The sequence below is a fragment of the Hypomesus nipponensis genome, chromosome 23 (assembly GCF_054491055.1).
Source record: "Hypomesus nipponensis isolate SF chromosome 23, ASM5449105v1, whole genome shotgun sequence".
NCBI classification, from domain to species: domain Eukaryota; kingdom Metazoa; phylum Chordata; class Actinopteri; order Osmeriformes; family Osmeridae; genus Hypomesus; species Hypomesus nipponensis.
The window spans coordinates 2604613-2631266 of NC_140383.1; the positions used below are offsets into that span (position 1 = coordinate 2604613).

The following is a 26654-nucleotide window of genomic DNA, read 5'->3' on the forward strand; positions in this document are numbered from 1 at the left end:
TGATGTTTCTCCAGGAAAAACCGATATCGCACTTGCCTTTGCACGATCGTAACTCACTTTTTCATGGGCGGGCCAGATTATCTGGGCGGGCAAAGCAGAGAGAGAAGGGCGGTAGCCCGGCTCCTTGTGAAGTTGCAAGGAGCAGATTTTCAAACGGAGCGTTTGAGCCTTCATTTTCTCAAAGGCGGAGAAGAACACCCAGGGCTTGGTTTACATCTAAAATTCTAGCCACTGGGGGACCAAAGGCAGGCTAGAGGAACTCATATTAATGTTAAATAACCTCCTAAAGTGAATTTTTCATGTCATGTGACCTTTAACCTTAAGTTTGATGGAATTCCAAACAATTGTCACAAAAGTTCCATTCTAAAGTTGCTTTATGATACGGGTGGTTGAAATCAAGCATTCTGATAACTAAAAGGTTGCCGAAGAAAAAGACTGTCTACTAGTACTGGTGTGCAGCTGTTTATTGGTTAGCAAGCTAGACTAGCAACATTTGGTTAATTTTTGAGCAATAATATTGCATTGTCCCGTGCTATCAGTGCTAACTAGCTAGTCTAACTACTGAAACGGACGGAAGCTCAAGTCTAGCCATTAGTTGCTAACTTGATATCCACTCATTTAATTTTAGCTTCGTAGCCACGCAATTACTGTACAGTACATGACCTGGTCCTGGCTTCTTAAAAGGACGTTTTCCACGGATGCACAATTAATGGATCTATCCAAATCAACATAAGCTAACCTTAACAACAGCCTAATGTTAGTCTATCGAGTCCCAAGTCACTCGAGCGATCGTAACTTGTTTACAGCGTATGTAGGCTAGCTAGCTACCATATACCGAGTGCCTACGAAACATTTATGATTGATTTAGAATGTTTACAGTAGGCCTACTGTTTAAATTAAATATAATTTTATTGAAAGTGTCCCGTTTTCGTTGTTATTTTAAAGGCAGATTTTATAAAATGAGCATTGAATGAATGAGATGGTGCGAGATCTAGCTAGGCTAACAAATGTGAAGTTCACAGTGCTGTTTGTCCGTTGCATAGCAACAGCCACTGTTTACAAGGACTATTTTCTCTCGGCTACTGAAATGCGATACACAATGTTTGTTGTCTTGTCTTTAACTATTGTGTGCTGAAAGGCAGCTTACTATTTATTTACTATTTATAATTTCGCTGGCAACCGTATTATAAAAGCAATAAGGTACTCGAGGCAGTTCTTTCGTAGAACTTGTGCATGTAGCTACCAGGTATCTGGGAAGTGTACATTCTGTTGTGTTTGGTACATATTTAAGCAATAAGGTACTCGAGGCAGTACTTTATCGCCAATAAAGTACGTGTTCCAGGGTTTGCCGGCCCTCCGCACTGCCTCGAGTACCTTATTGCTTAAATATGTACCAAACACAACAGAATGTACACTTCCCAGATACCTGGTAGCTACATGCACAAGTTCTACTTCTTATATATAATTGCATGACCATAATAAGAATACATATTAATTAGTAAGTTCTCCTTGCTAAATTAACTCATGCGTAATAACGGCCTGCTTGTTCCGAGCCTAATATGAGTGCTACAACTGAAATAACTACACAAACAGCTTAAGCAAAGTCAATCAATCCCCATTTATTTTGGTTTAACTTTTGCTTCAAAGCACATCATTAAAACAATTTTGACAAAAACTTTACAGCCATTCCACCCAGTTTTGGAAGAAATCCTGGTAGAACCATCATGGCAGCATCTCCAATAAAGTTCAAAGCCTTGTTCATAAAGGATGGACTATCCTTCTCCTCTTGGTCCTTCTGAGTTTTTAGATCCTGTATCTCACTTTGCATTTGCCGTGCTTTTTCATCAAAGCCATGCTTGAGTAGGTCATTTTGCTCCTGTAAAAGTTAAAAAAAACTTACAGGAAAGCAGGGTGGAGGATGTAGTTGTGCTAAGTAGTAACAGAATGAGGATTTCATCATTTTGTGCTAAGCTAATTATGTCTCCACACATTATTTTTGTGCGTGTGAGTTTGGTAGTCATACATTCTGCTTGGCCTGCAGAGACTTATAGAGCAAACAAAGTTTGTTTAGTTCCTCTTGTGTAAAGAGACTGTGTGTACATCTGAGTGTGTCTCACCTTCAGCTTGGCGTCCAGAACTCTCTGGTACTCTGCAGTGGCATTTCTCATGTCGCCCTCCATCTTCTCCTTCAGCTGGTTGATGTGCTCTTGGTGAGTTCTGTTCTGGTCCTCCTGCAGGACCTTCAGCATCCTGACCTGCTCCTGCGCTGCACACCGCTCTCGTTCAGCCTGGTCCCTCCTGGCCTCTTCCTCTACAGACAGGAAGAGAGAGAGAGAGAGAGAGACAGAGAGAGACAGAGACAGAGACAGAGAGAGACAGACAGAGAGAGAGACAGACAGAGAGAGACAGACAGAGAGAGAGACAGATAGAGAGAGAGAGACAGAGAGAGAGACAGAGAGAGACAGAGAGAGACAGAGAGAGAGACAGAGAGAGAGACAGAGAGAGACAGAGAAGAGAGACACAGAGAGAGAGACAGAGAGACAGAGAGCAGCAGGTTACATGAAATACACTTCCTAAAATATTGCGGTGCTATAGTGATAGTATAGTATCCTCATATTACCTTTAGTCCTCTGCTCAGCTTCAGAGAGAGACTTGTCTGCAGCCAGGATAGTCTGTCCAAAGTTGGCCAGCCCATCCAGGTACACCTGGATAACCTCCTCTGCCTGAACACACACGCAAAGAGAGAGGAGAGATGATAACTTTAACTAAACACCTGGAAACTGATTTTACATTAATATTAGAGCTTCTAATATCTCACTTAAGTAATACTGATTTAAACTCTCATCTGAACTCAAGTGAAAGCACCACTTCTCCCCAACATACCTTCACTCCTTTGCCCTCTGTAGCTTTGTATTTCTGGATCATCATTTGGAGGTCAGAGCAGTACTTGTTGTATCCACCAGGGACAGTGTAGGCAGAGCTCCCCTTCTCCTCCAGAGGGCCGAAGACACGCTTGATGATGCTTTCACACTTCCTCTTGGACTCCTGGCAGTTCTTCTCCCAGATCTGCTGGTACTCTGCCTGAAGCACTTCCTGAAAAAACAACGGCAAAAAGAAGATGTTGAAGGTCATTTAAAAAAATACTGGTTTTGTTTTCCTGACTTTAAGGGGCATTATAAAATCCCTTCAGGAGGAAAACTCAATTTCAAGATTTAGTCCTGAGTACAAGTTAGGACAAATTTAAATTTGCACTTTCTGTACACACTCTCAATAAAATATATGCCAGACATATGACACTCTTACAACTATTAGGAACTATTATTATCAACAAACAAAACAGCTTGAAAGTTGAAAAAGGCATAACAAATCTGGAAAGACACACCATGAGCTTGGTCTGGTATTTCTGATTCTCGTCCTTAAAGGTACTTTTCATGAAGATGGCCAGAGCCTCCTTCTCAATCTGAGCGTGGATATCAGACAGATCCTCCTGGGTCTCGGTGGGGAACACCACAAATGATGCCATGCTCTCCTGGTAGAACACCCTGGCACGCTCAACAGCACCAGAGTTCTCAATCTCTGACAGTGCCAGCACGGCGTTGTCCAGGCAGGGGATCTGCCCGCTGCGGATGGCATCAACGTACGTCTCTGCCAGGTGACCCAACACTGAGGTACAGACACAGGTTGTAACAAATATATGGTTTTCATACAATCAATAAGGTTGCAACATGAACTATGTTACTGGATAGAAGTTAGGTTTTCGGTAATACTCACATCTCCCAGTTACCTTAACGCCACCTTTCAAGGTCTTGGTTTTGGCGTTGGTGAAGATGTGGGTACAGAAGTTATTGGACTGCTGGACAAATTTGGGCTCTAAGTCAGCATCGGTCAGCTCCTCCATACGTCTCATCTTCTCTCCGTCAGCCGGACGATCAAACACAAAACACCAGCGAGGAGAGAAGTAGTTCCGGAGGCATTCGCGAGGGAGGTTGTATGCCTGAATATTCTTACTGTGACCTTTGGAAAACCGTTGCAACTTAATTTTAAAATAATGCGACCAATGTTTCAATATTGGACAACATTTGTTATCAAGACACTTATGTACCAAATTGTGTCTGTTGAGAAGGTAAAGCTCCCCTTTTCACGAAACCATCGAGTCCTTGAGGTTTCTCTCACCTGGTTTCAGCTTGAGGGCGTTCTCCAGGTACTGATCTGCTGTGACGGCTTTTCCATCAAGTTTCAACTCCAGGGTGAAGTCACGAACTGTCCACACGAAGGAGGGAAAGAATCGCATGTATTCTGCGGTTTCATCTTCATCTTCTTTCCCAGACTTCACCTTGATGTGCTCCGTCAGTTCAGTTACGTAGCTAAAGAGGGCGGTGTTGAGGACAAAATGAAACTGGAACGTTCTCTTATGAGGGATGAGTGGGTATGTATGCATGCATTTGTGGGTCGTTTTACCTGCCATCTTGAGGCATGGGGTGGTAAAAAACCTTTAAGATAATTGATATCTTATCTAGAATCAAAAAACAAAATACACGTGTGTGTACCTCAGGGTGTGTTAACTGTGCTAAACATCAAGGTGTGTTAACTGTGCTAAACATCAAGGTGTGTTAACTGTGCTAAACATCAAGGTGTGTTAACTGTGCTAAACATCAAGGTGTGTTAACTGTGCTAAACATCAAGGTGTGTTAACTGTGCTAAACCACAGTGTTTGTTAACTGTGCTAAACCTCAGTGTTTGTTAACTGTGCTAAACCTCAGTGTGTGTTAACTGTGCTAAACCTCAGTGTTGGTTAACTGTGCTAAACCTCAGTGTTTGTTAACTGTGCTAAACCTCAGAGTGTGTTAACTGTGCTAAACCTCAGAGTGGGCTAACTGTGCTAAACCTCAGAGTGTGCTAACTGTGCTAAACCTCAGTGTGTGTTAACTGTGCTAAGCTACGTGTGCTCCTCTGTAGACATGCAGGATACTGGAGTTTCTCCAAGGCGTTGTTGTCAATGGTGCCCATGCTGTTGTACACCATAGTGCTGCTGAGGAGGACAGCAAGGGAGAAGATCCAGTTGTCGTTCTTCTCATCGCCCTGGAAACAAAACAAAACACATGACATGTGACACCTAAAGCACATGCCTGACTATAGTAATGTTCAGGGAAGGTTGTTCCTCCGATTCTGAACAGTCTGAAGAGGAGCAGGTTGGGATGTTCAGTAGGATAGTAAACGACAGTTGGGAAAGCACTGCAACAGAATCAGAATAATGAGCTTTATTTACCAAGTTCGTGGACACATACGAGGAATCTGGCACCGGTTTTCACATTACTCTCTATGTACTTACACAGAAATATACATCAGTTAGAAAACACAGGGGAAAGTAGAGTAGAGTAGTAAAGGTAAAAGTAACAGATACTATCAAAATAAGCCCTCAAACTTCTTCACTGTCACAGTGCCTGTTTGTTCTGTTCATCTTATCAACCTGGTTTTCTACGCTGCATTAGATTGTTTATATCTTTACTAACACTAAAATGCTATGTAAAATGTCTATTGGTTTCTTTATGCTGGACAAATCAAACTAAATTGAGCAACGTTAGCTAAATCAACCTAAATCAAGTGCTCCCAAAATATTTGAAAGTATTTCAATATTTCACCCAGATCCAACATCCAATTTCATACATCATACATTTCCTGTGTGTGAACTTTGACCCCCCACCTTCTCTACGTCTCCTAGTCCTTCTGTGTCCAGCAGCACCAGAGTGTGGTCAGCTTGTTTAGGATGAGGCAGACACCACATCCAGATGCCCTTAGTCTTGGACTGTATGGTGGCTCCCAGGGCAAATCCTTAAGGATATCAGATATAGGATAAGAGCGTTTGAAAAGGTTAAACTTCAATTGTATTGTGTCGTATTTCAGACCTACATTATTGGTACGAAAAAACAGTTCAAATCAATGCCACGTCTAATTTGTTCCACAATGTTATCATGTGCTTTACTGGCTGGGACTATTAAAAGCTAGTTTGTTCAGAATGAAACTGAAAGTACACATCTTGTTCCATCCGAGGAAGCACAGTGTCCTGTACTGAGTTTGCTGCACCAGACAGATAGGCTGGAACTAAAACAACAATATGACAATTACCAGGACCATTGCTGTGACTGGCTACAGTATGGTCTCGCTATGGATCTTGGGCCATCTCAAGACTGAACAAGAAAATGGGTTTGTCCATACTGCACTGAGTATAATGAAACGTTTATATAATAACAAGTGAGATTCCCAAGTGACAAGATCAGGCTTGTACATTTACATGACTGTAATAAGATCTATTTTATTTACCATCAAGAATAACAGCCCACTGCGGGATCAACAGTAGCGAGAATAGCATTGGGTTCTGCTGCATCAAGAGGATCCTACAACCTACAGGCGATTTCTATTGGACAATTCTATAGTAATCTATTCTAGGAACAGATGATAAACGTGCCCACCTTTGTTCTTCCCGGCCAGCTTGTTCATGAGGTAGGACTTGCCAGTGCGGTACAAGCCCACCACCGCCACCACCACCACATGCTGGTCTATCTGGTTCAGAATGTCCTGTGCAGCTGGCACCACACGCAGTCTCCCCTCTCTGTCACTCTCCACCAGGCACACCGGCTCCTTCATGCTGACTGTCCCAGACATGACGGCTCTGCTGAGAGACACAACGAGGACAGGAACTCAGAAAGTTTCAGTTTGAAATTGCAGGCCGGCAACCAACCAATCTGTGAGGTACTGCTGTTAAGGAAACTTCAAACAGTTAAGTTCTTTCCGCAACTAAAGATGACCCGTATTTATCTAGAGTTGTAAAACCAGGTTATAGACCACCACGCCCGACACATTCAAACTGCTGTTCGTTTAGTTTTTTTATTATTGCAAAAAATTTTGCAACTAAAGATGACCCATATTCAAAGATTAAACTTTTTTTCCCCAATAAAGGATTATTGCACCAAAAAATGTATCGCAGCTAATCGGCGCTTGGCAGCCAGTGCGTCTGAGGTCTTATCAACAGCCATCCACTGATACTCTGTCACTTGTTATGTACAGCCCAATTGCACTGGCAAACTGCACTGTAAAATTGTTAGTTTAATTTTATATTGTATAGTTCCGTATTTTGTTGTACATTTCTAAATTTTCATACACATTTATATTTGTATATTGATATTAACTATAGCACTCACTTTAAGATTTGAAGACTCAATATGTTTATTTTATGTTAATTGTAATGTCTCTTGCTATTGACACTTTCCCTGCTGTGCGGACTGTAATATGACAGATTTGTCAAGTTTGATCAAAAGAGATAGTTATATCCCCCCCCCCCCCCCCCCCCTGCTGGCTAGAAATGCTAGGTGTGGCGTGAGAGCGTTTGAACGGACTGAAATTGAACCCTGATGATAATCTAGCGTACCCAGCACAGCAGGCTATTACAAAACGTGATTTGGATATTTTGTCGAACAAAAACGAGCCACATATTGTTTGTGTACTGTAATTGAGTAATTGTGCCGTTATTGGTTAACTTTAACTAGCCATGCGATTCTGTGATGTGAGGCGCAGAGTGACTCGGACAACAGAAATAAGCTATGCTCTTCGCCTATATATGCTCTTCTCGAGATTCTCTGGTCTTCTCTGATTCTTGATCTTCTGCTTGATCTTTGGTTTTATCTAGGTCTATATAAACAATGTTTACGTCGCTTCGAATTGAAGCGTATGCTAAATGAATAAAACACAAAAAAATGTAAATACAAAAACAGTGAGCAACATTATTAACTCCCGGAATAGGCCCATAACTTACCTAAACTTGGAATCTAGATCCAAATATTACGAGGCTGGAGACCAGGAGGCTCTGTACTGTCGTCAAACTTTTGTTAAATGCTCTCTTGATAGTACTATAGCTCTAGTTATTTATAGTCTTCGAAACTGAAACTGAAAGTGGCTACATGACCATGTGCCGGTGTTGTATCCCCCGATGCATGACTCTCTGGATTGGCACCCCCTTGCGGGAGCGCGCGCAATTCAAATCAAATCAAATTTATTTGTATAGCCCTTTTTACACGCAAGCATGTCACAGAGGGCTTCACATACGCCCATAGAACTGTCCCTCAACCAACCTAAACCCTCAAGGATTTCAAAAGCGATTCAAAGAGTGAAGGATTTCGTCTTGATATTGCATCCAAAAGAAAGGGAGACAGAAGTCTCACATTATACCGTCTTTGTTGTTGAATTCAAGAGAAGGATGTCTGTTATCTGTGTAAATATCAGATGCTATTTTCAACACAAAATCCTTAAAATTCGTCATTCAAACGGTATACGCGAACCAACATTCTTGCTCCACGACATGGCATTCTGAGGAAATATACCCCAGTATGATCATGATTATTGCTACACAAAATGTATTTTGTAGCAGGTTCAAAGTATTTCACATGGCATGGCTCTTCATACTAATGTATAGGTTCAAAGGCATGCGATTTTAATGCAGTTAGCCTGTGCGTAGGGTGGGTTACTCAGACAGCTCGAAAACAACAGCCTTCTGATCCAGAATCAGCTGTCCTGAAAAGGGACCAAAGGTTCACATGCCTAGCCTACAAAAGACAAGTACTAAAAACAATGTATCAACCATGTATCAACATCAAAAGAACCATCAAATCCTTTTTAAAGATAGAAAATATTATTCTTATTGTTTAAGTCAATGAAATAAATGAAAAATGGCTACTAGACTACACAAACAATGTTTTTGACGTGATTTAACATACCATTTTGATCGAAAGAGTTGCAATAAGGTACTCACATTAAGGAAAGTTAGGACTGCGTTCATAACGTGATATAACATTTTAGTTGACATTGTCCAGGGCCCCTTAGATGTCTTGTACCCCTGCAAGTGCCCATTGCCCTAATGGTTAATCTGGCCCTGCATATGACAAATTGCTTTGTCTCTTTTTGTGCACAATTCTTTTTGAGAGAAGCAAAAATATATATAACCTATATGTTTGTATATGTGTGTGTGTATATATATATTTGCTGGGAATCTAATCTCGTATCGCAGACATTCTGGGATCTGCATTTGGCAGTCAATCTGAAACTGAAAGCAATAGCCTAGCTGATTACTTAACAAAAAACTATTGAAAACGGAGAAAATATAATCGCTGTTAATTTGTGGATTTATGACAGGGTGTGGTAAGCTACACCCTGCACCATCGCATAAAATGACAATCCATTACAAGGAAACGATGTGTCAGTAAAACAGTTTAAGATTTTCTAGGTTTTTAATATATAGCTGTTTAGCAAACCAAATTGCTACTGCCCACGACATTGGGCAATCTACTTGTCTAAATATGAAGTCCCAGATACGTTTGTCGAACTGTCACTCAAGTTAAAGCGAACCTCTTTATGAATTTATGTTTATGAATGTCATCAGAGAATGTCCTTAAACAGGCTCTGATGTCATCCTGAATGGGTATTTTGGATTGGACCATTTCCTTTACGTCATTTGCGTCTAACTTTAACCCAAACATTTGCCCGCGTTGAGAAGTTGTCTTCCTACTGCAGGATCCTGTGGTTAGCTAGCTAGCTAGCCAGCTAGTTTTGTAAAGATGTCGAACTCACAGAAAATAAACGGTAGATATTTGTGGTGGGCTCTTATGGGTCTCGGAATTCAGCCCGAAGTTGCGGCATCATACGGAGCCAGCAAAGGCAATATCAAACACATAAATCTAGGACCGTAAGTCTTTTTGCGTAACTTCCAAAACTGCTAGCTAACGCTAGCTACTAGCCAGTTAGCTAGCTAATAAATATGAAAATAAACGTTTTTACAGCAAGCTAGCTAGTATGCAGCTAGCTAACGTAGCTTAGCTCAAATAAAAGCTTTCAGAACGGATTCAACGTTGGATATAGCAATTTACTAGCGTAGTTAATACTAGCCTACATGATGGTACTGTATAGTAGCTAGACTAAGTCAGTTCTGTTGTAATTAATTTGTATTTAGCATAGCTCTACGCTTTCTGCATTGCATTCACTCTGGATTTCAGATAATCTTAGGTTTTATTCGTACTTTCCTTTTCTTCCAGAAACATGTTTGACAGACCAAACAAGGATGCTTTCTGTATAGTAACACATTTTCTATTGGAAAAACTTGACCCATCTCGTTTCCATGATTCATACAGGTATGTGCAATGTTGGCGTTTTACTGATGTAGCCTATTAGGGTTAAATAACACATACGTGCCCAACTTCGTTGTTTAAGAAACAATGTTTGCCATAATAACATGATGACCTTTCATTTTAAAAGACATTGCTGGCCAATTATGGATCACAAAACAGATGCGGAATTCCGTAAAATCACGTGTGCATGGCTGCGAGATATAACGGTAAGGAACAATCATTTGTACGCTTTTAGTGATATTTGATAACGTGGGTAAGCACAAATTTTGCTTGTAAGACATCTCACCACATGCAAAGCCACACGAAGAGAAGAGGTTCAAACATGGCAGACATTACTAGACAGAGTTTACCATCAATAATGTGCCATTTAAGTGAGCACTTCACAGTACATCATCCATCATGCCTAGGCCTGTTTGGTTGAGTTTGTTTCAAAATATGGAACACAAGTTCAGAATAGCTTTACTGACTGATGACATTTTCTTTTGAATTTCCAAATACACCAAATAGAAAACACCCAATGTTTGTTGCAGCAAATCTGAAAGAAAAGTTGTCAGTATTTGTCTGTTATTTTCCAATAATCTCACTTGTTCTATGACTTGGGGCTAAGCATCTCGTCTAATCACGTGAACAGGATGAATATGGCAGCGCAGGTCCCAAAGTAGCAGCATCGCTGTTTCTCTCACCTGGTGGGCCCAAGTTCATCAACCTGATGCTCTGGTTAGCCAATCATGTTATGCTGCAGGACATGAAGACATTCTCCACAGGTACGATTAGCCCACGTGTTGCACACAGACACACACACACACACACACAATCTAAAAACCACTATGCCTGGGGTCTCCAACCCTGTTCCTGGAGTGCTTACCCGCCTGTAAAATTTGTTTTTCTTCACAACCACACTTATTTAACCTCATTCAACACTAGTTACCTGATCAAGCAGCCCATTATTAAAATCAAGTGTGATAGATTAGTGTTGGAGCGTAAACCTACTGGGACCCAGGTAGCTCTCCAGGAACAGGGAGGGAGAGCCCTGCTCTGCTCCCCACATCACAGTCTCCTGTCTGGGGTGGTTTTGCTGTGTCGGCAGACGGCACGTGGGTCCCAAAGGCGGCCTGGAGTCCAGCCTCCTGTCCTGAGACGGCGGAGAAGCGTCTGTGTCTGGTGAGGAGCAGGTTCCTCAGGGCCGCGCTGCAGCAGGACCAGCTGCTGCAGGAGTACCAGAGACGGGCCCAGTGAGTTTGCAACTCCCCTCCAGAGGAGGAGCCACAATGGAGACACACAAACACCCATGTGGACCGGCTCCTCGACTCTGACCACTGAAACACAGTTAGAATGATCCCCTTTTGATACATGGTTAAAATAATTATATTTGAACACGGTTTAAACTGGAGTTAGGAGCATTAAACCCTGATTGGGTTTCCCTCTCAGGTCCCAGGTGAAGTCTCTGAGAGACAGAAGAGCCGAAGACGCCAAGTATGAAGATCTGCTGAAGTAAGACCAAGATGTTTCCTGATGCTCTTAGTCACAGTTGAGGTTTCTATCCTGCTGGTGTCCATGCTGCCTGACTGAACCCCTCTCTGTCACCCAGGCTTCACAACCAGGACTCTGAACAGGACAGCACTGCTCTGGCTCAGAAGATCCAGAAGGTTCCCCTTCTTTTTACATTCACTTATATATACCAATACCTTAGGAGTACTGTCGTGCTGCTTACATACCACTACTGGTCCAGTTTAAAACTTTACATTTAAATCTCAACCTTTCTCAGAGGGCCACCTGTTTAAGATCATTGTTCTATTGACGTTCTGAGGTCCAGACTGGGTCGAGTTGACCAGTCAACCCTTGTAGTTGCTTGGTAGAGGCCAGAACCAGGCATAACAAACTCCTACACCTTGCAGTCTGCAGGAGGAGGGTCAGGGTTGGTATCTGTGGTCAGCTGATGTCGTTGTGTCCGGGGCGGGCCAGGTGCGCTCCCTGTGGTCGAGGGTGGAGGCGGTGCTGTCGGCCCTGCAGCAGGAGCGGCGTGTGGTGGAGAGCGTGCTCCGAGGAGAGGAGGGCCAGCACGTCCTGGACGGGAGAGACCTGGACCTCCACATCCCCCCGGCCCTGCTGCGGAGGGTCGAGCACCTCCAGTTCCAAGTAAGGGCGCTCTCTCTGTGTGTGTGTGGATACTGTGTGTGTGTGTATGCGTGTGGACGCTCTACAATTTTTTCTGAGGGCTGTATTAAAAAATATATACGTGGTTTAAAAATCGTTCATTCTTTTCCTAATCGCGTACGTTTAGAAGTAAGATGTGCGACACGATCACGCCTTGTACAGGTCGTAACCCCGTACACGTGACCGTACGTGTTCAGTGTTGACGGCCTGCCTCGTTTGTTCCAGGGGGGCGAGGGAGGCGTGTACGAGGGGGGGCAGATGAACCTGCTGCGTACCCTGGAACTGCTGACCCACGCCCTGCGCCTCCTGGGGGAGGAGTGGGCCCTGGCCTCCCGCCACGCCCCCGCCTCCCTCCTTAGCCCCCGGGGCTTCCAGGAGAAGAGCCAGGAGCTGGGCCGCTCCCTGGAGAGCCTGCGTCTCATGAGGTACGTCCCGACCACACTCGCAACACGGGGAACTACGGTCGGGTCCAGGAGTCTGAGACCGCCTCGGAGCGTCTAATGAAGGCTGAGGAGAGCAGGCGTTCCGTGACATCACTAGAAGCTCTTTGGAACGTTGTGAGATCGTGCTGGGATCACATGGGGTTGTCAGGGTTTTCTCGTCGTACCTGCAGACCACGGCACCAGTCTCCTTGTTGTCTGTTACTGAGTGTCTCCATGTCTGTTCCCGTCACGGTGCCTGGCAGGAAGAAGATCTCCCGGGAGGAGGTTCCGGAGGTGAAGAGCGTCATCAGGATGTTGGAGGTGGACTGGGAGAGGCGCTGGGCCCAGACCCTGAAGCAGCACCCCCTCACCTCCTTCCTCAACGAGGACCCTGTGAGTACCTCACCACACCTGGCCTCTGAGATCACACAAGATCACACCTATCCTCTGATGTTTTGGGGAATATTTCCACGATAGAGGTGAAACAAGGTCTTCAAAGTCCACCTCTCTCTCACTCCTCTCTCTCCCCCACCCTCCTCTCTCTCTCCCCCCTCCTCTCTCTCCCCCCTCCTCTCTCCCCCTCTCTCCAGGCCCTTACCTTCCTGTCCCCCATGGCTCCTCTGTGTTTTGAAGCGTCCTCAGAGTCCAGCTCCAGATGCAGCATCTTCTCCCAGTACCCTGCCAAGCTCCTCGGTGCGTGAGCACCACTAACACCGTACACACTCTGACAGCTGGCGCAGGAGTGTGAGTGTGAGTGTGAGTGTGAGTGTGAGTGTGTGTGTGTGTGTGTGTGTGTGTAGGAGTGAGGGGAGCTTTTGGACACACTCAGGAACACATTTTCAGAATTATTCAAAAGTTAACCTTCCTTGAATGTGTAAGTGTTTCTGAACGTGAATCTGCTTACAGAATTTTCCGAAGAGGAACCCACAGAGAAGGACTCGGATCCTCTCAGAGCTGTCGCCGCGGTTACCACCGACGACAGCAGGTGTGGAAGGATAACCCTGTTTATTACTGTCTCAGTGTCGACCTCTAGTGGCATCCGTGGGGTGTGTGCACATTTTCACTGTCCCAATCAGAGAAACAAATCTAGGAACCCTCTGTTCTCTTGTGTGCAGGTCCGTCCCTCCAGCTGGGGGCAGGGTGGCAGCTCCTCTCTCCCCCAGGGGGCGCTCTCCTCCCAGGACCACAACGCTCCTCACTCCAGCTGAACCCCCTCTGGCTGGCCTGGTCTCCGCCCCAGCTCCTGCCCCAGCTCCTGCCCCTCCTCCTCAGAAGGTATTGGCGTCTACTAACCTCATGTTCCCCATGAATCAAACATAGCTCTTCAAATGACAAGTCATTAGATGATGTGATTTCAAATGACAGCATATGGAAATGTATTTCCATTAGTCAACAACATTTTACTGGGAGGTGCATCCACAACAGACTGTGACAGGCCTAGATCAGGTCTGGGCCGTGTGTTTGGGACATCTCCAGACTGCCTGGTACAGTTTAGGGGTTATTCAGGTTTCCTGGTAACATGAATAGCAGATGGATGAAGTGAATCATCCTGTGACCCCCCCGACCTCTTCCCCCTCAGGTCAGCGTGTCGAAGCGCTCCCTCCCTCATCCCCAGCTGTCGGCCGTGAAGAAGGCGGCTCAGATCGTGGACTGGGAATGTGACAACCTGGCAGACCAGGTACACTCTGCCTGCTGCCACAGAGTGATGCTAACAAGTTTTAGATGAACTGTCTGTTTCATTGTATCCAAATTTAGAAAAACTAGCTGGCTAACACTTACATACCTACATACCTTTTTGTATAGTTTCATTAGGGTTATAATCTGTAATCTGTCTGTGTGTCCATGTTAGTTCTCAGAGGCTGTGACCACCAGTCCTGTAGGGGGCGGTGTTGGTGTAGGGATGGAGCTGGGCAGCTTGCTCAGTACGCTGGCAGCAGACCCGTTCTCCAGCAGGAAGCAGCTGCCTCGCACCCCGGACAGCCTGAGTGAGTACAGCTGCTCACCATCATGTCAGATCGTTATCATTATTATCATTATGGTATTATTCCAAGACGCGGGCCTGTAGGGGCTTTAGTGTTTGTGTGTGATGGAGGTGTGGAATGGGGTGATGGAGGTGTGGCGCGGGCGATGGAGGTGTGGATGGAGGTGTGGAGGGGGTGATAGGGAGTGGAGGAGGTGTGGAGGGGGTGTGCAGGGAGTGATGGAGGTGTGGAGGGGGTGATGGGGGTGTACAGGGAGTGGTGGAGGGGGTGCTTAAGGTGTGGTTCTCCAGTCAGGGACGTGAAGTCGTCCTGGAGGAAGGCGGTGGAGGAGGGGGAGGCTCAGAAAGCCAGCAGACCTCCACACGACAGCCTCCTCAACTACCTCAGCCCCCTCAGCGAGAGGCAGAACGCAACCCCGAGCCCCCTCAGCGAGAGGCAGAACGCAACCCCCAGCCCCCTCGTCCTGGCCCCAACCCCAGCCCCCCAGCACGGGGCCTCCCTTCCTCTTCCAGGCTCCAGCCTCTCCTTCAGCATGCAGCCTCTCCTCAGCCAGAACAGCCTGCTGCTCTTCAGCCTTGACAACGAAACCCTGCCAGAACCACCCTGCGGAAACAGCCTTCTCAGCTCCGGGGAGGAGGAGGAGGGGGGAGAGGAGGAGGAGGGAGAGCTTCTCCTCCCCCACATCCCCTCCCTGAGAGCAGGAATGGAGCCGGTGTTGCTCGCCGCCCGTAAACACGTCGACAGGCTCCAGCAGGCGTACGCTGAAGCGTCTTTCACAGACGCCAGGAAGAGGGCGCCAGAGGCCACGCCTTCCCCAGAAGCCACGCCCTCCCCAGAGGCCACGCCCAGCGACAGACGGGACACCGATGACTGGCTGATGGACAGGCCAGGTGAGACAGCAACCACGGAAACCGTAGACAAGGTTTTCTCCCTGGACCTGGAGACTCTGGGCATCCCGTCGACCCCCAGGCAAGAGCCGTACTGCCTGCCCCCGCTGGTCACCTTCTCCCCCATAGATGACATGTAGCGCTTACAGTCCTGAGAAGAACCATATTATCCTAACCCCAAGCTGTCTTTAACCTTCTGGGGTTAGTTAATGCCGTTTAAGCGTATGCAGTTAGATGCGTACAGTGTTTCATAATCGTGTGGCTTATTTGTCTTAACCAATAACAAGGTCTATTTTCCTACTGAAAACGAAAACAAAAAAAACATTTGTATAAAGCTGACTGGTGAAGCCATTGTCAAACAATGAATGTGTACATAGTTAATGAACTTAATAAAAAAAATGTAAAATGTGTTCAAATGAATTTCAAATTGTTTTTTTTCATTCAGTGAAATGAGAGAATGCTTTCAGTGTGGTAATCAGTCTGAAATGAAGGCCTTACCAACCTTCTAGTCTGTAGTGAGGGCAGGGTAGTCATTATCTATTCAGGTTATAGACCTCCCAGACACACACTATGGTAAGCAAGATAGCTGGAGATGAAAAGGTAAACATCACAATGAAAGGCTTTTATTTCTTGATTTTCACACCAAGCTGTGTTCAGCTGCAATATGAGGGAATCTTTGTATTTACAATTTGTGATTTAGCTTCCATCCACAAGTGGAATGATGGATTTGGCTTTCACATGACATGTCCTCAAAGGGTTTTCCTGATTCATATAACTGTCTTTAAACCTCAGCCCAAGTAAAAAAAAATGTCACACTTTCAAAAAGATGGCTATGAATATTTCATGACAAATCTTTTTCTTATTGGATATATGCCACATTGAAAAGATTCAAGTCTTGCCTTGCCTATTTTGATTTGATAGTATGCATTTCAGTTTTGACTACGTTTCTATTTTGCTTTACATAAATGACTAATAAATCTTAACAGCCACAATAAAAACAGTGCCACCAAATGACCAACAGGAGACGCTGTGGTAGAGGACATCCTTGTTAAGGTAATACTGACTGAAGAAGCGTAAACCATTAACAGCAACAAGTTTCACAGACGATTCTTTTGTACCAAAAAACGCCTAACAGGTCCCTGATATCGCTTACACCCTTGTTTAATCGAGGGATTGTTTTGTTCATGAGCCAACACTGGTTTTAACAACACAGGACAAATCCTGTTTTGTCCAGGTGAAGGAGATTGCAGGGTAAAACTAATAAACCGAATGAGGTAGCCTTAGTTTTACGAGAAATCAGATGGGTACAGGGGGACTAAAGAAATGGGCAAAAGCTTACTGCAACGATAAACTAAACGATAAACTAGGCTGGCCTGCTTGATGGACACTGCTTTCTTCATCACGACTTTATTTCCCACGTCCTGAAATAACTTGATCAAAGGAAGAAAGTAAAATGCACAGGTTATTCTGGTGTTATTCTCCCCGTTCCATGGATGGATCCTTGATAAGTGCAGAGAAAGCAGCGCTAGATGGTTGTCTTCTCCCACCGTGTCGGCTAGCATGATTCCAGGCTAATTGGGCAGCCCAAGCCGTGTCTAATGCATCCATATTCCCATATCTGAATTTTAGTGCACTCTCAACCTGATCTCATTGTAACTCTCCTCCTGTTGTGAATGAGTCATGAGGACAAAAGTGAACAGGAGGCAGGCAAGTTGTTCCCGTTCCTGACCAGAGGCGAAGATATGTTCAATAGTTCACTACAATCTTTATGTTCGAGAAGATACATCACCCGTTTGTCTCACGGCATATTTTTTTTAGTAAACCAGAGAAGATAATTATGTTTTTGACTTTTTCCTGGGCAATGCCTCTTACCTTTGAATCTACAGAGTCCTTTGAGTGTCTGCGTCATTTACAAAGTCATTTCACATAAAAATGTTTGGCCTGACAATGCAGAACGGTTAGTACGGTATTATATCTGAAGGCCTCAGGGGTGAGGGAAAAACGTTGCAAATGATAACCATAACAAAATCACAACCCAAGGGTAATTTATTGCTGAGAGAGACACTTTCCTCAATTACAAAGAGCTCAATATTACAACGAGGCCAGGTTGCTTCGGTGTGCTCCTCCAGATGTCGGCTTAATTGCGCATTAATAATCTCACCGCCAGAAGGAAGATCATCAACGTTGTGACCGGACACAGAACTGGCTACTTCAGATAAGGAAAGAAGAGTGGGGGAAAGAGCGAGCAGAGAAAGCCATCCATTTTCGACTGTTTCTGGCACCATTTACTCCCGCAGGCTCCATTTGAGACATGGGGGCAGGTGGTTAGATTTTTCTTGCGGTAAATTGCTTTGACGTTATTAGGAAGAAAAAATATTACAGTAGAGGAACTGCAAGGCATTTCCAGGGATGAGGTTGGTGGGAGGTTAATGTAGCAGACAAATGGCCCTATAAAACGGAATTGAGATGAATAGCACCGATGACAAAATTAGATAACAGTTCCTGGACGTCTCGCTTCCCCCCGTCATAGGACAACAAACCACTCAGTTCCTAGTGACATCTGAATGCCTTAAGTGTTGTTCAAAAAACACATTTTAATCGTCAGTTTAACATGAGGAGGCCATCCAAAGCGGTTTATGCTGGCAGTTTCCTCGGGGAAACCATGTCAAGAGGACTTCCTGATTTGAAAAAAGCACATATTTTGGTGTAAACATTTATTGGTTTTCAAACTGAAATAAAATGACTTGCACCAGCATCGAACAGCCGTTCAGAATCCACAAATATTCTCGGAGAGAAATCAAAGGAAAAAAATATAGATATCATATATATTCAGCTGTATAAATGTGCAAACTGTCTTGTTGTTTTCCAGTGACCCAGAGGGTAAGGAGTTTCTGATGAAAGATTTGACACAGTTGGCCAGGAAGGAGGAGAGAAGAGAGAGAAGGAAAGGAGAAGAGGAAAGAGAGAGCAGTGTGGGGTGAAGCCATCAAAGCAGGATTGCTAAAAAATATGCCATTGGTGGAGGAGTGTCATTTTTTATTGACTTTTAAATTAAGTTAAAAAAAAACAGCAACTAAAAAAAAAAAACAGGGGAAATCAAACAAAGCCTTTTCTCTGCCCTCATCTGTGCCTGTAACCGACACATACCGTTCACTGTGAAAAGAGAACTGATTGAATTATTTAGCTACTATATAAATTATTTACAAGGTGCAGGTCTTTTTCATTGAACGGTGGACACTGGGGGTGTCTTCATCTTTGTGTTTCTTGCAGAATAAAGCAGTACACTCTTGACAAGGCACAACAAGAGACCAATAATGTAGCGGGGGGGGGGGGGGGGGGGGTACCTGGCCACACTCTGGGGCAGGTGGCTGGTGAGAGAGGGGCAATACTTGGCTGCCTGTGTGTGTGTCTGTGTCTGTGTGTGTGTCTGTGTGTGTGTCTGTGTGTGTGTCTGTGTGTGTGTCTGTGTGTGTGTGTGTGTCTGTGTGTGTGTGTCTGTGTGTGTCTGTGTGTGTGTCTGTGTGTGTGTCTGTGTGTGTGTCTGTGTGTGTGTCTGTGTGTGTGTCTGTGTGTGTGTGTGTGTCTGTGTGTGTGTGTCTGTGTGTGTCTGTGTGTGTGTCTGTGTGTGGGACTGTGTGTGTCTGTGTGTGGGACTTTGGTGATGATGGGGTGTGTGGGGGGTGGGAAACGACTAAAGACTAGAAAACAAAAATATAAAAAAATAAAAAGGATAGTGATATGCTCAAGTCTGGTCTCGTATGAGAGCTGACAGGTTTTCATATTTGGAACTTGGATCGTGCTTTTGAGATTCTCTCATCAGTTCGAGTGACGTTAACTTTTGTTCGTGTTTCTTTTCCGAATCGCGAGGACAGTTACACAGGCGACACACTCCCCAGAGTCTCTACAAGTGTAAAAACAACCCTTTTACATCAAGACAACGCAGCGAGGGAGGGGGCTGGGGGGGGGGGGTGCTGGTGAGGGTCAAAGCCAGATATCCTCCAGGCTGTCTGGTCGATGCAGCTCCAGGGGAGCCCTCTCCAGACCCGGCTGCTGCCAGGGTCCTGGGCCGGGAGAGGCTGGCTGGAGGGGGGCAGGGTGTTTGGCATGGTCCCTGGCTGACAGTGCTGGAGGTGTCCTAGGGGACACTAGATGGTGGGCCCCGCTCCAAGTCCCCCTGACTCCGTCTCGCCCCTCCTCATCCCCTCCCACAGGTCAGTCACCTCCAGGACTCACCCGCTCACTGGGGGGACAGAGTCACGTCAAACACTCCACACACACGCTCAGCTACGTTGACTAAATGTCTTGTGTCTCACATTTACAAACAAGAGGTGTGTAGTGTGACAGGGGTGTGTGTTAGGCTCGTCTCCTACACTGAGGTCCGTAGACAGGGCTTTCCTCGGCTGCTTCCTCCCCCGCCCGGCGCCACCACCGTGCCTCATTCCCATTGGTCCCTGGAGAAGAGACACACAAGATGTCGAAAGTCACACACTGCCATCGTGTTCACAGAAGTTCAAAGTTCACAGGTGCTGCAGTTGTGTGTAAGAAAGAAGACTGGCTTTCAGGACACAAAAGTTTCTCTACTCTAGCCGTCCGTCTGTGTGGTGTTCTGTGGTGACTCACCTGGTGGTTGGGGACCATGGGGGGGGCGTGGAGGAGGGGGGGCCGGACCTGGGGGTTGTACTGGAGGGGCTGTCCCAGCAGGGGGTACCGGGAATCTCCTGGGAACATCCACAAACAGAAGTCAGTGATCCAAGCTCAGCTGGAAGTGAGGGATGTGGAGGGAGGTTTGAGGAGAGGGGATCTCACCTTGCCCTGGGAGGAAGGGCCGGGAGAACTGTGGCATCATGGGGGCCGGGGCCAGGCCTGGACGGACGCTCTTCACATTGGTCAGGTGGGAGGGGGTCAGGTGGGAGGGGCTGGGGGACTGGGCCGGGGAGGGGGAGGGGCTCCCGAGCTGGGGGCTGCTCTGTACGGACACACACACACACACAGAGAGGCCGTTAGGAAACGCCTGCATCTATCTGCTGAATGATTCCTCCTGAACAGCTGTGTGTGTGTGTGTGGTGTGTGTGTGTGTGGTGTGTGTGTGGTGGATGTGTGTGGTGGGTGTGTCTGACCTGGGAGGAGTCCAGGACAGCTAGCTCTGATGGTTTCTGGCCTCTCTGCTGGTCCAGGCTGTAGTACTGTTTCCACTGGGGGGGTGAGTGTGGGCGTGGCTGCTGGCTAGGGGGCAGGGTCAGCTGCATCATCACCATACCGCCCCCTGGTGGCGGGGGAACGCCTGCACACACAACACACCAACGACAGTCAGCTGGGCTCCGGGTTAGAGCATCAAAAGATCGCAGGTTCAAATCTCCCTGTATATGTTGTGTTGGATAAAAGGGTTTTTATCCTAATGGAGGTTATGAGAGAGAAACTGCAATCAGTGCTTATATATATATATATATATATTCTGACTTCCCTTGTTTAATAATACAAATTTAAAAATGTTTATAATGTTATCATACTGACTTAAGCTAACAAACATTGTGGTTTGTTCTCTGTTGTGTTCAACAGGATTATCAGTGCGCTGGACACCAATGCAATTAGCCTCTGTTTGTGTTTCATTACTGCTCACCTGAAAACTAAATCATGTCATCCTAGACTCCTGCGTTCAAAATCTTTGTCGCTTAATTACACACCATCAGCACAAAGCTCATTTCATATGTAGTGTGTTGCACTGGCAAGTGATTTAATTCTGTGTTTGAACAAAGAGTTTGTTTATGGGCGCGGAATTCCTGTATGCTTTCCCTGCCAGAGCGTGTGCCAAGGGCAGTTCTGACGTTTACTTGTAATCGGGGAAAAAACTTTCCTCCATCGAGCATCCAATTAAATGTGTTTGTGCAACAATGAAGGTTAGAGAAGGTTCTGGACCTTTGCTTGGCCCTTGTTACTAGACAGTTCTAGCGCCTGTTCCTTCTCTCTAATTATTTTTCTGCAGGGATGAAAGTAAACTGTCTTGAATAAAGCTCTCATCCTGGAGAGGGTATGGCTCATGGATGAAAGCACTCCCCTGATGTTTTGGCCAATTCCACGTTTTCTACCTCGAAATCCTCCCGAGAGAAAAGATGCAGCCCTCAAACAACACGATGCCAAAGCCTTGTTCTTGTATGGAATGACCGCTTTTTAAAAACATTTATTTTAAGTATACAAGCAACATAAGAAACCAACCAACATTTTATTTACGAACCTTGAAGCCTGAAATCCAAACTACATTTTGTTTCGTTTTGCTTTGTGGGATTCAAATTAGTCAGAGTTATTTTCGCCCTTCTCTCAGTTTGTTTCTCTCACCTTCAAGCGAGGCCGGAGCCATGGAGGGGACAACATCAGCTACCACCGGTATCAGTAATACTAGTAGTTATGAAATGGCAATATTTACTATTAGCTATAAATATGATTACATTTTTTTTATGATAATTTCGGACAGCGTGCGTGGTTGCCTGTCTTAGCCTAGCACATTTATATTTGATTTATATTTTTATATCAATATATTGGGGGGGACATTTTGACCAGATTTGAATATTGGGGGGGGGGGGGATGTGTGTTTCCCAATATGTATTCTGATTACGACCCTGCCTTCAAGAATACTGCAGGATTTGGATTTCTACAACCAACGATGAGGTTTTGAAACTGTTTGTTTTTAATCTGAAGTTATTTCCCCTTGTAGCATTGTCCCCAGCGATGCTGTGCCAGGGCTGAAGTGCAGCATCTTCAGGCACAGCATGGGGGCTCCTCTTGTGCTCTCTTCAGTCAAACACAATCTCAGGTGGATTCAGAAAGGGCTTTTCAACTGGCTGAGGAATTCATTTTATTGCTTTAGCCTTGGAGAAGTCTTGGGTCCTGTGCCCTTGATCATGACAGTCTGAAGCTCAGATGCGCCACCCCCCCCCCCTGCAGCCAGCCCCCCCCCCTGCAGCCAGCCCCCACCACCCCCCTGCAGCCAGCCCCCACCACCCCCTTCAGCCAGTCCCCCCCCCCTGCAGCCAGCCCCCCCCCCCTGCAGCCAGCCCCCCCCCCCCCCCTGCAGCCAGCCCCCCCCCCCCCCCCCCCTGCTGCACACAGGAGGGTTATGATCATATGCACTTCAGGTTATCTGTTGTTTCAGAACTATTTTTAGGTAACTGTAACTGGGTCTATCAGATCTGCCAACAACATGATTTAATGTACCACACGTTCCTTTTCTCCTCTCCAAGTATCGGGTCCAGATATCCCCCCCAAATCCTCTTGAAGGAAATCGTGTGCATTGACATTCGTTTCATAAGAAGAGGCCGTTGTGTTTAAAAACAGCACATCACAAAGCCTGGATTGTGTCACATTCAACACAACACCCCAGAAACAACAGTGATTCTTTCCTACTTGGTAATCCCTGTATGAAAGTAAAATGTTTCGACCACCGACCTGTGACGCAAAACCTCATTTCAGGATTTGTTAGACCGTTTCCCTTTAATGAGTTCTTCAGAGGAGAGAGATTGGGAGCCGGCCGCGGAAATGATCCCAGGAAACGACACAAAACAGCACATTAGAACGAGCGCAGCCGTTAGGCCCCTTTCTCTCCACAATAACCATAGCTGGGAACAAAGCAGTGAAGGAAGCACTTTAATTACGACCCCATATCTGTTCCATAATTAGATCGTTAAGGCTGCAGAGTGCAATTTCAATTAGCGCCTTAAAGCCTCTCAACACATCGAGTGAGAGCGAGGGGGTTTGTGTCGAGACAAGATCTTCAGGGCTCTGCTCCACTGTCCTGCTTCCTCGCGCTACCCAGAGCGTGGGGTTTAGTCTGGAAGATGACAGCACACAGCTTTGAATCGATTTAATCCATTTTGATTTCCTATAGAATTCTGGGGGGGTGGGTTATTTCTCCTGATGAAACCAGCCTTTGTTCCAGGGCGATCGAGGTCTCAGGGTTTGAAGAGAATGGAGTGGTTTCCTGTGTGTTTTTTTCGAAGGTTGCCTGAGGTCCATTGTGTGGGGGCGGATTGAAAAAGGGTAATTCAAATGTATCGACGGCGACGTGTAAGATAGGAGAGAGAAAACCCCCCGAATATGCTGAATAAATGAAGTGGTCTCAGAGTCTCTGGGTCGTGTTCTAGTCTGAGTGGACAAGCACACTGCAGGGGGGGGGGGGTGCTGTGGGCGAGAGACCAGGCCGGGGAGCCCCTCTCTCCCAGGCTGAGGTGGACTGGCTGGCCGGCCGGCCTGCTAGGTGTGGTGGATGTTGTGGCTAGCGTACCTGAGCTAGGTGTGGTGGATGTTGTGGCTAGCGTACCTGAGCTAGGTGTGATGGATGTTGTGGCTAGCGTACCTGAGCTAGATGTGGTGGATGTTGTGGCTAGCGTACCTGAGCTAGGTGTGGTGGATGTTGTGGCTAGCGTACCTGAAATAGGTGTGGTAGATGTTGTGGCATACCTGAGCTAGGTGTGGTGGATGTTGTGGCTAGCGTACCTGAGCTAGGTGTGGTGGATGTTGTGGCTAGCGTACCTGAACTAGGTGTGGTGGATGTTGTGGCTAGCGTACCTGAGCTAGGTGTGGTGGATGTTGTGGCTAGCGTGCCTGAGCTAGGTGTGGTGGATGTTGTGGCTAGCGTACCTCAGCTAGGTGTGGTGGATGTTGTGGCTAGCGTACCTGAGCTAGGTGTGGTGGATGTTGTGGCTAGCGTACCTGAGCTAGGTGTGGTGGATGTTGTGGCGTAGCTGAGCTAGGTGTGGTGGATGTGGTGGATGTTGTGGCTAGCGTACCTGAGCTAGGTGTGGTGGATGTTGTGGCTAGCGTACCTGAGCTAGGTGTGGTGGATGTTGTGGCTAGCGTACCTGAACTAGGTGTGGTGGATGTTGTGGCTAGCGTACCTGAGCTAGGTGTGGTGGATGTTGTGGCTAGCGTACCTGAGCTAGGTGTGGTGGATGTTGTGGCTAGCGTACCTGAAATAGGTGTGGTAGATGTTGTGGCATACCTGAGCTAGGTGTGGTGGATGTTGTGGCTAGCGTACCTGAGCTAGGTGTGGTGGATGTTGTGGCTAGCGTACCTGAACTAGGTGTGGTGGATGTTGTGGCTAGCGTACCTGAGCTAGGTGTGGTGGATGTTGTGGCTAGCGTGCCTGAGCTAGGTGTGGTGGATGTTGTGGCTAGCGTACCTGAAATAGGTGTGGTAGATGTTGTGGCATACCTGAGCTAGGTGTGGTGGATGTTGTGGCTAGCGTACCTGAGCTAGGTGTGGTGGATGTTGTGGCTAGCGTACCTGAACTAGGTGTGGTGGATGTTGTGGCTAGCGTACCTGAGCTAGGTGTGGTGGATGTTGTGGCTAGCGTGCCTGAGCTAGGTGTGGTGGATGTTGTGGCTAGCGTACCTCAGCTAGGTGTGGTGGATGTTGTGGCTAGCGTACCTGAGCTAGGTGTGGTGGATGTTGTGGCTAGCGTACCTGAGCTAGGTGTGGTGGATGTTGTGGCGTAGCTGAGCTAGGTGTGGTGGATGTGGTGGATGTTGTGGCTAGCGTACCTGAGCTAGGTGTGGTGGATGTTGTGGCTAGCGTACCTGAGCTAGGTGTGGTGGATGTTGTGGCTAGCGTACCTGAACTAGGTGTGGTGGATGTTGTGGCTAGCGTACCTGAGCTAGGTGTGGTGGATGTTGTGGCTAGCGTACCTGAGCTAGGTGTGGTGGATGTTGTGGCTAGCGTACCTGAAATAGGTGTGGTAGATGTTGTGGCATACCTGAGCTAGGTGTGGTGGATGTTGTGGCTAGCGTACCTGAGCTAGGTGTGGTGGATGTTGTGGCTAGCGTACCTGAACTAGGTGTGGTGGATGTTGTGGCTAGCGTACCTGAGCTAGGTGTGGTGGATGTTGTGGCTAGCGTGCCTGAGCTAGGTGTGGTGGATGTTGTGGCTAGCGTACCTCAGCTAGGTGTGGTGGATGTTGTGGCTAGCGTACCTGAGCTAGGTGTGGTGGATGTTGTGGCTAGCGTACCTGAGCTAGGTGTGGTGGATGTTGTGGCGTAGCTGAGCTAGGTGTGGTGGATGTGGTGGATGTTGTGGCTAGCGTACCTGAGCTAGGTGTGGTGGATGTTGTGGCTAGCGTACCTGAGCTAGGTGTGGTGGATGTTGTGGCTAGCGTACCTGAGCTAGGTGTGGTGGATGTTGTGGCTAGCGTACCTGAGCTAGGTGTGGTGGATGATGTGGCTAGTGTACCTGAGCACTGCTGGGAGGAGCAGGGGGAGGACGACCGGGGGAAGTGCATCTGCTCCGAGCCGGGGGGGGGCAGGAACCCCACTGACGAGCTGCACAGAGAAAACACACGAAGAAGAAGATGATGATGTTAGAAACAGAAGACTGTTATTCCAAATACACTCCCTCCTCTGAATGTGTGTTGGTACAGTCCTGGCACAGGTTCAGTCTGAACTCGGCTCATCGGCTAAAAACGAGCTGAATTAGCGAAGTAAACCAGAGAGTGCGCTGGGGGATCGATACCTCTGTATCACATTAGAGCCCACAATAAATATCCTCACAGGAGAAACCTGCAGGCCACAGACTAGGGAGGGAGAGGGGGGATTTGGCTCATTTTCGCCAAATCAAAACAAATCAATGAGCCTTTATCACCGTGTCCCTGTAAACCAATTGTGGGCTGCCACTTTCGCTTCTCTGCCGCCGCCGCCGCGCTCCTCCTGTGCAGATCTAATAAGGCTGCGAGGAGGCAACGGCGATGCATCAGCACCCCTGAGGGGGGGGGGGGGGTCAGCTGAGAGGGGAGGGGGGGCCCACTGGGGGCCGACTGCGGAGGAGCGGGCCGGCGTGAAGGATGGAGAGGAGAGAGCGGGTCGCCCGGGAGCCTGCTGCTGCAGCTGCTATATTAAGACTGCGTCTCTGGCCAGATACATCATCCTGGCCCGGGGAGGAACAGCTCTCCTCAGGGAGACACTGACCTCATATTTTCCACAGACAAAGAACCTGCTAGCTAGGCTGGATATTCATTCACACTAGTGACGGCCAACAGACTTTCAAATGCAGGTGCAACTT

General features: G+C 46.8%; 3 protein-coding genes across 5 annotated transcripts in view; 1 reads left to right on the forward strand and 2 right to left on the reverse strand.

Moving 5' to 3' along the window:
• Positions 1 to 1599: 1599 nt before the first annotated feature.
• On the reverse strand, positions 1600 to 7995 carry LOC146233597 (guanylate-binding protein 7-like). Of its 2 annotated transcripts, none has more exons than XM_084689630.1 (11): positions 7808 to 7995; positions 6468 to 6667; positions 5702 to 5829; positions 4970 to 5079; positions 4174 to 4364; positions 3772 to 4014; positions 3383 to 3663; positions 2884 to 3093; positions 2621 to 2723; positions 2118 to 2311; positions 1600 to 1876 (listed from the first exon to the last, which is right to left on the reverse strand). In XM_084689630.1, exons 2-11 carry the CDS (start codon positions 6658 to 6660, stop codon positions 1655 to 1657), a joined length of 1875 nt encoding a protein of 624 aa, XP_084545756.1. In that variant the 5' UTR covers positions 6661 to 6667; positions 7808 to 7995; the 3' UTR covers positions 1600 to 1654. The 2 variants fall into 2 exon arrangements, with proteins under 2 accessions (XP_084545756.1, XP_084545755.1); XM_084689629.1 differs by having other exon boundaries at positions 6468 to 6670.
• On the forward strand, positions 6638 to 16030 carry haus6 (HAUS augmin-like complex, subunit 6). 2 transcript variants are annotated; one of them, XM_084689626.1, is made up of 16 exons: positions 6638 to 6774; positions 10077 to 10172; positions 10297 to 10375; positions 10801 to 10933; positions 11257 to 11401; positions 11598 to 11660; positions 11758 to 11815; positions 12132 to 12305; positions 12549 to 12748; positions 13009 to 13138; positions 13336 to 13438; positions 13652 to 13730; positions 13861 to 14020; positions 14325 to 14423; positions 14595 to 14730; positions 15018 to 16030. In XM_084689626.1, exons 2-16 carry the CDS (start codon positions 10081 to 10083, stop codon positions 15752 to 15754), a joined length of 2388 nt encoding a protein of 795 aa, XP_084545752.1. In that variant the 5' UTR covers positions 6638 to 6774; positions 10077 to 10080; the 3' UTR covers positions 15755 to 16030. The 2 variants fall into 2 exon arrangements, with proteins under 2 accessions (XP_084545752.1, XP_084545751.1); XM_084689625.1 differs by lacking the exon at positions 6638 to 6774 and adding an exon at positions 9496 to 9730.
• Positions 16031 to 19860: 3830 nt separating this feature from the next.
• LOC146233599 (R3H domain-containing protein 1-like) overlaps positions 19861 to 26654 on the reverse strand; it is a 44677-nt gene continuing 37883 nt past the window's right edge. The window contains 5 exon segments of the mRNA XM_084688603.1: positions 19861 to 20065; positions 20235 to 20332; positions 20421 to 20580; positions 20732 to 20895; positions 25830 to 25918. Of these exon segments, the coding sequence (XP_084544729.1) occupies positions 19895 to 20065; positions 20235 to 20332; positions 20421 to 20580; positions 20732 to 20895; positions 25830 to 25918 (682 nt within the window). The 3' untranslated portion in view covers positions 19861 to 19894.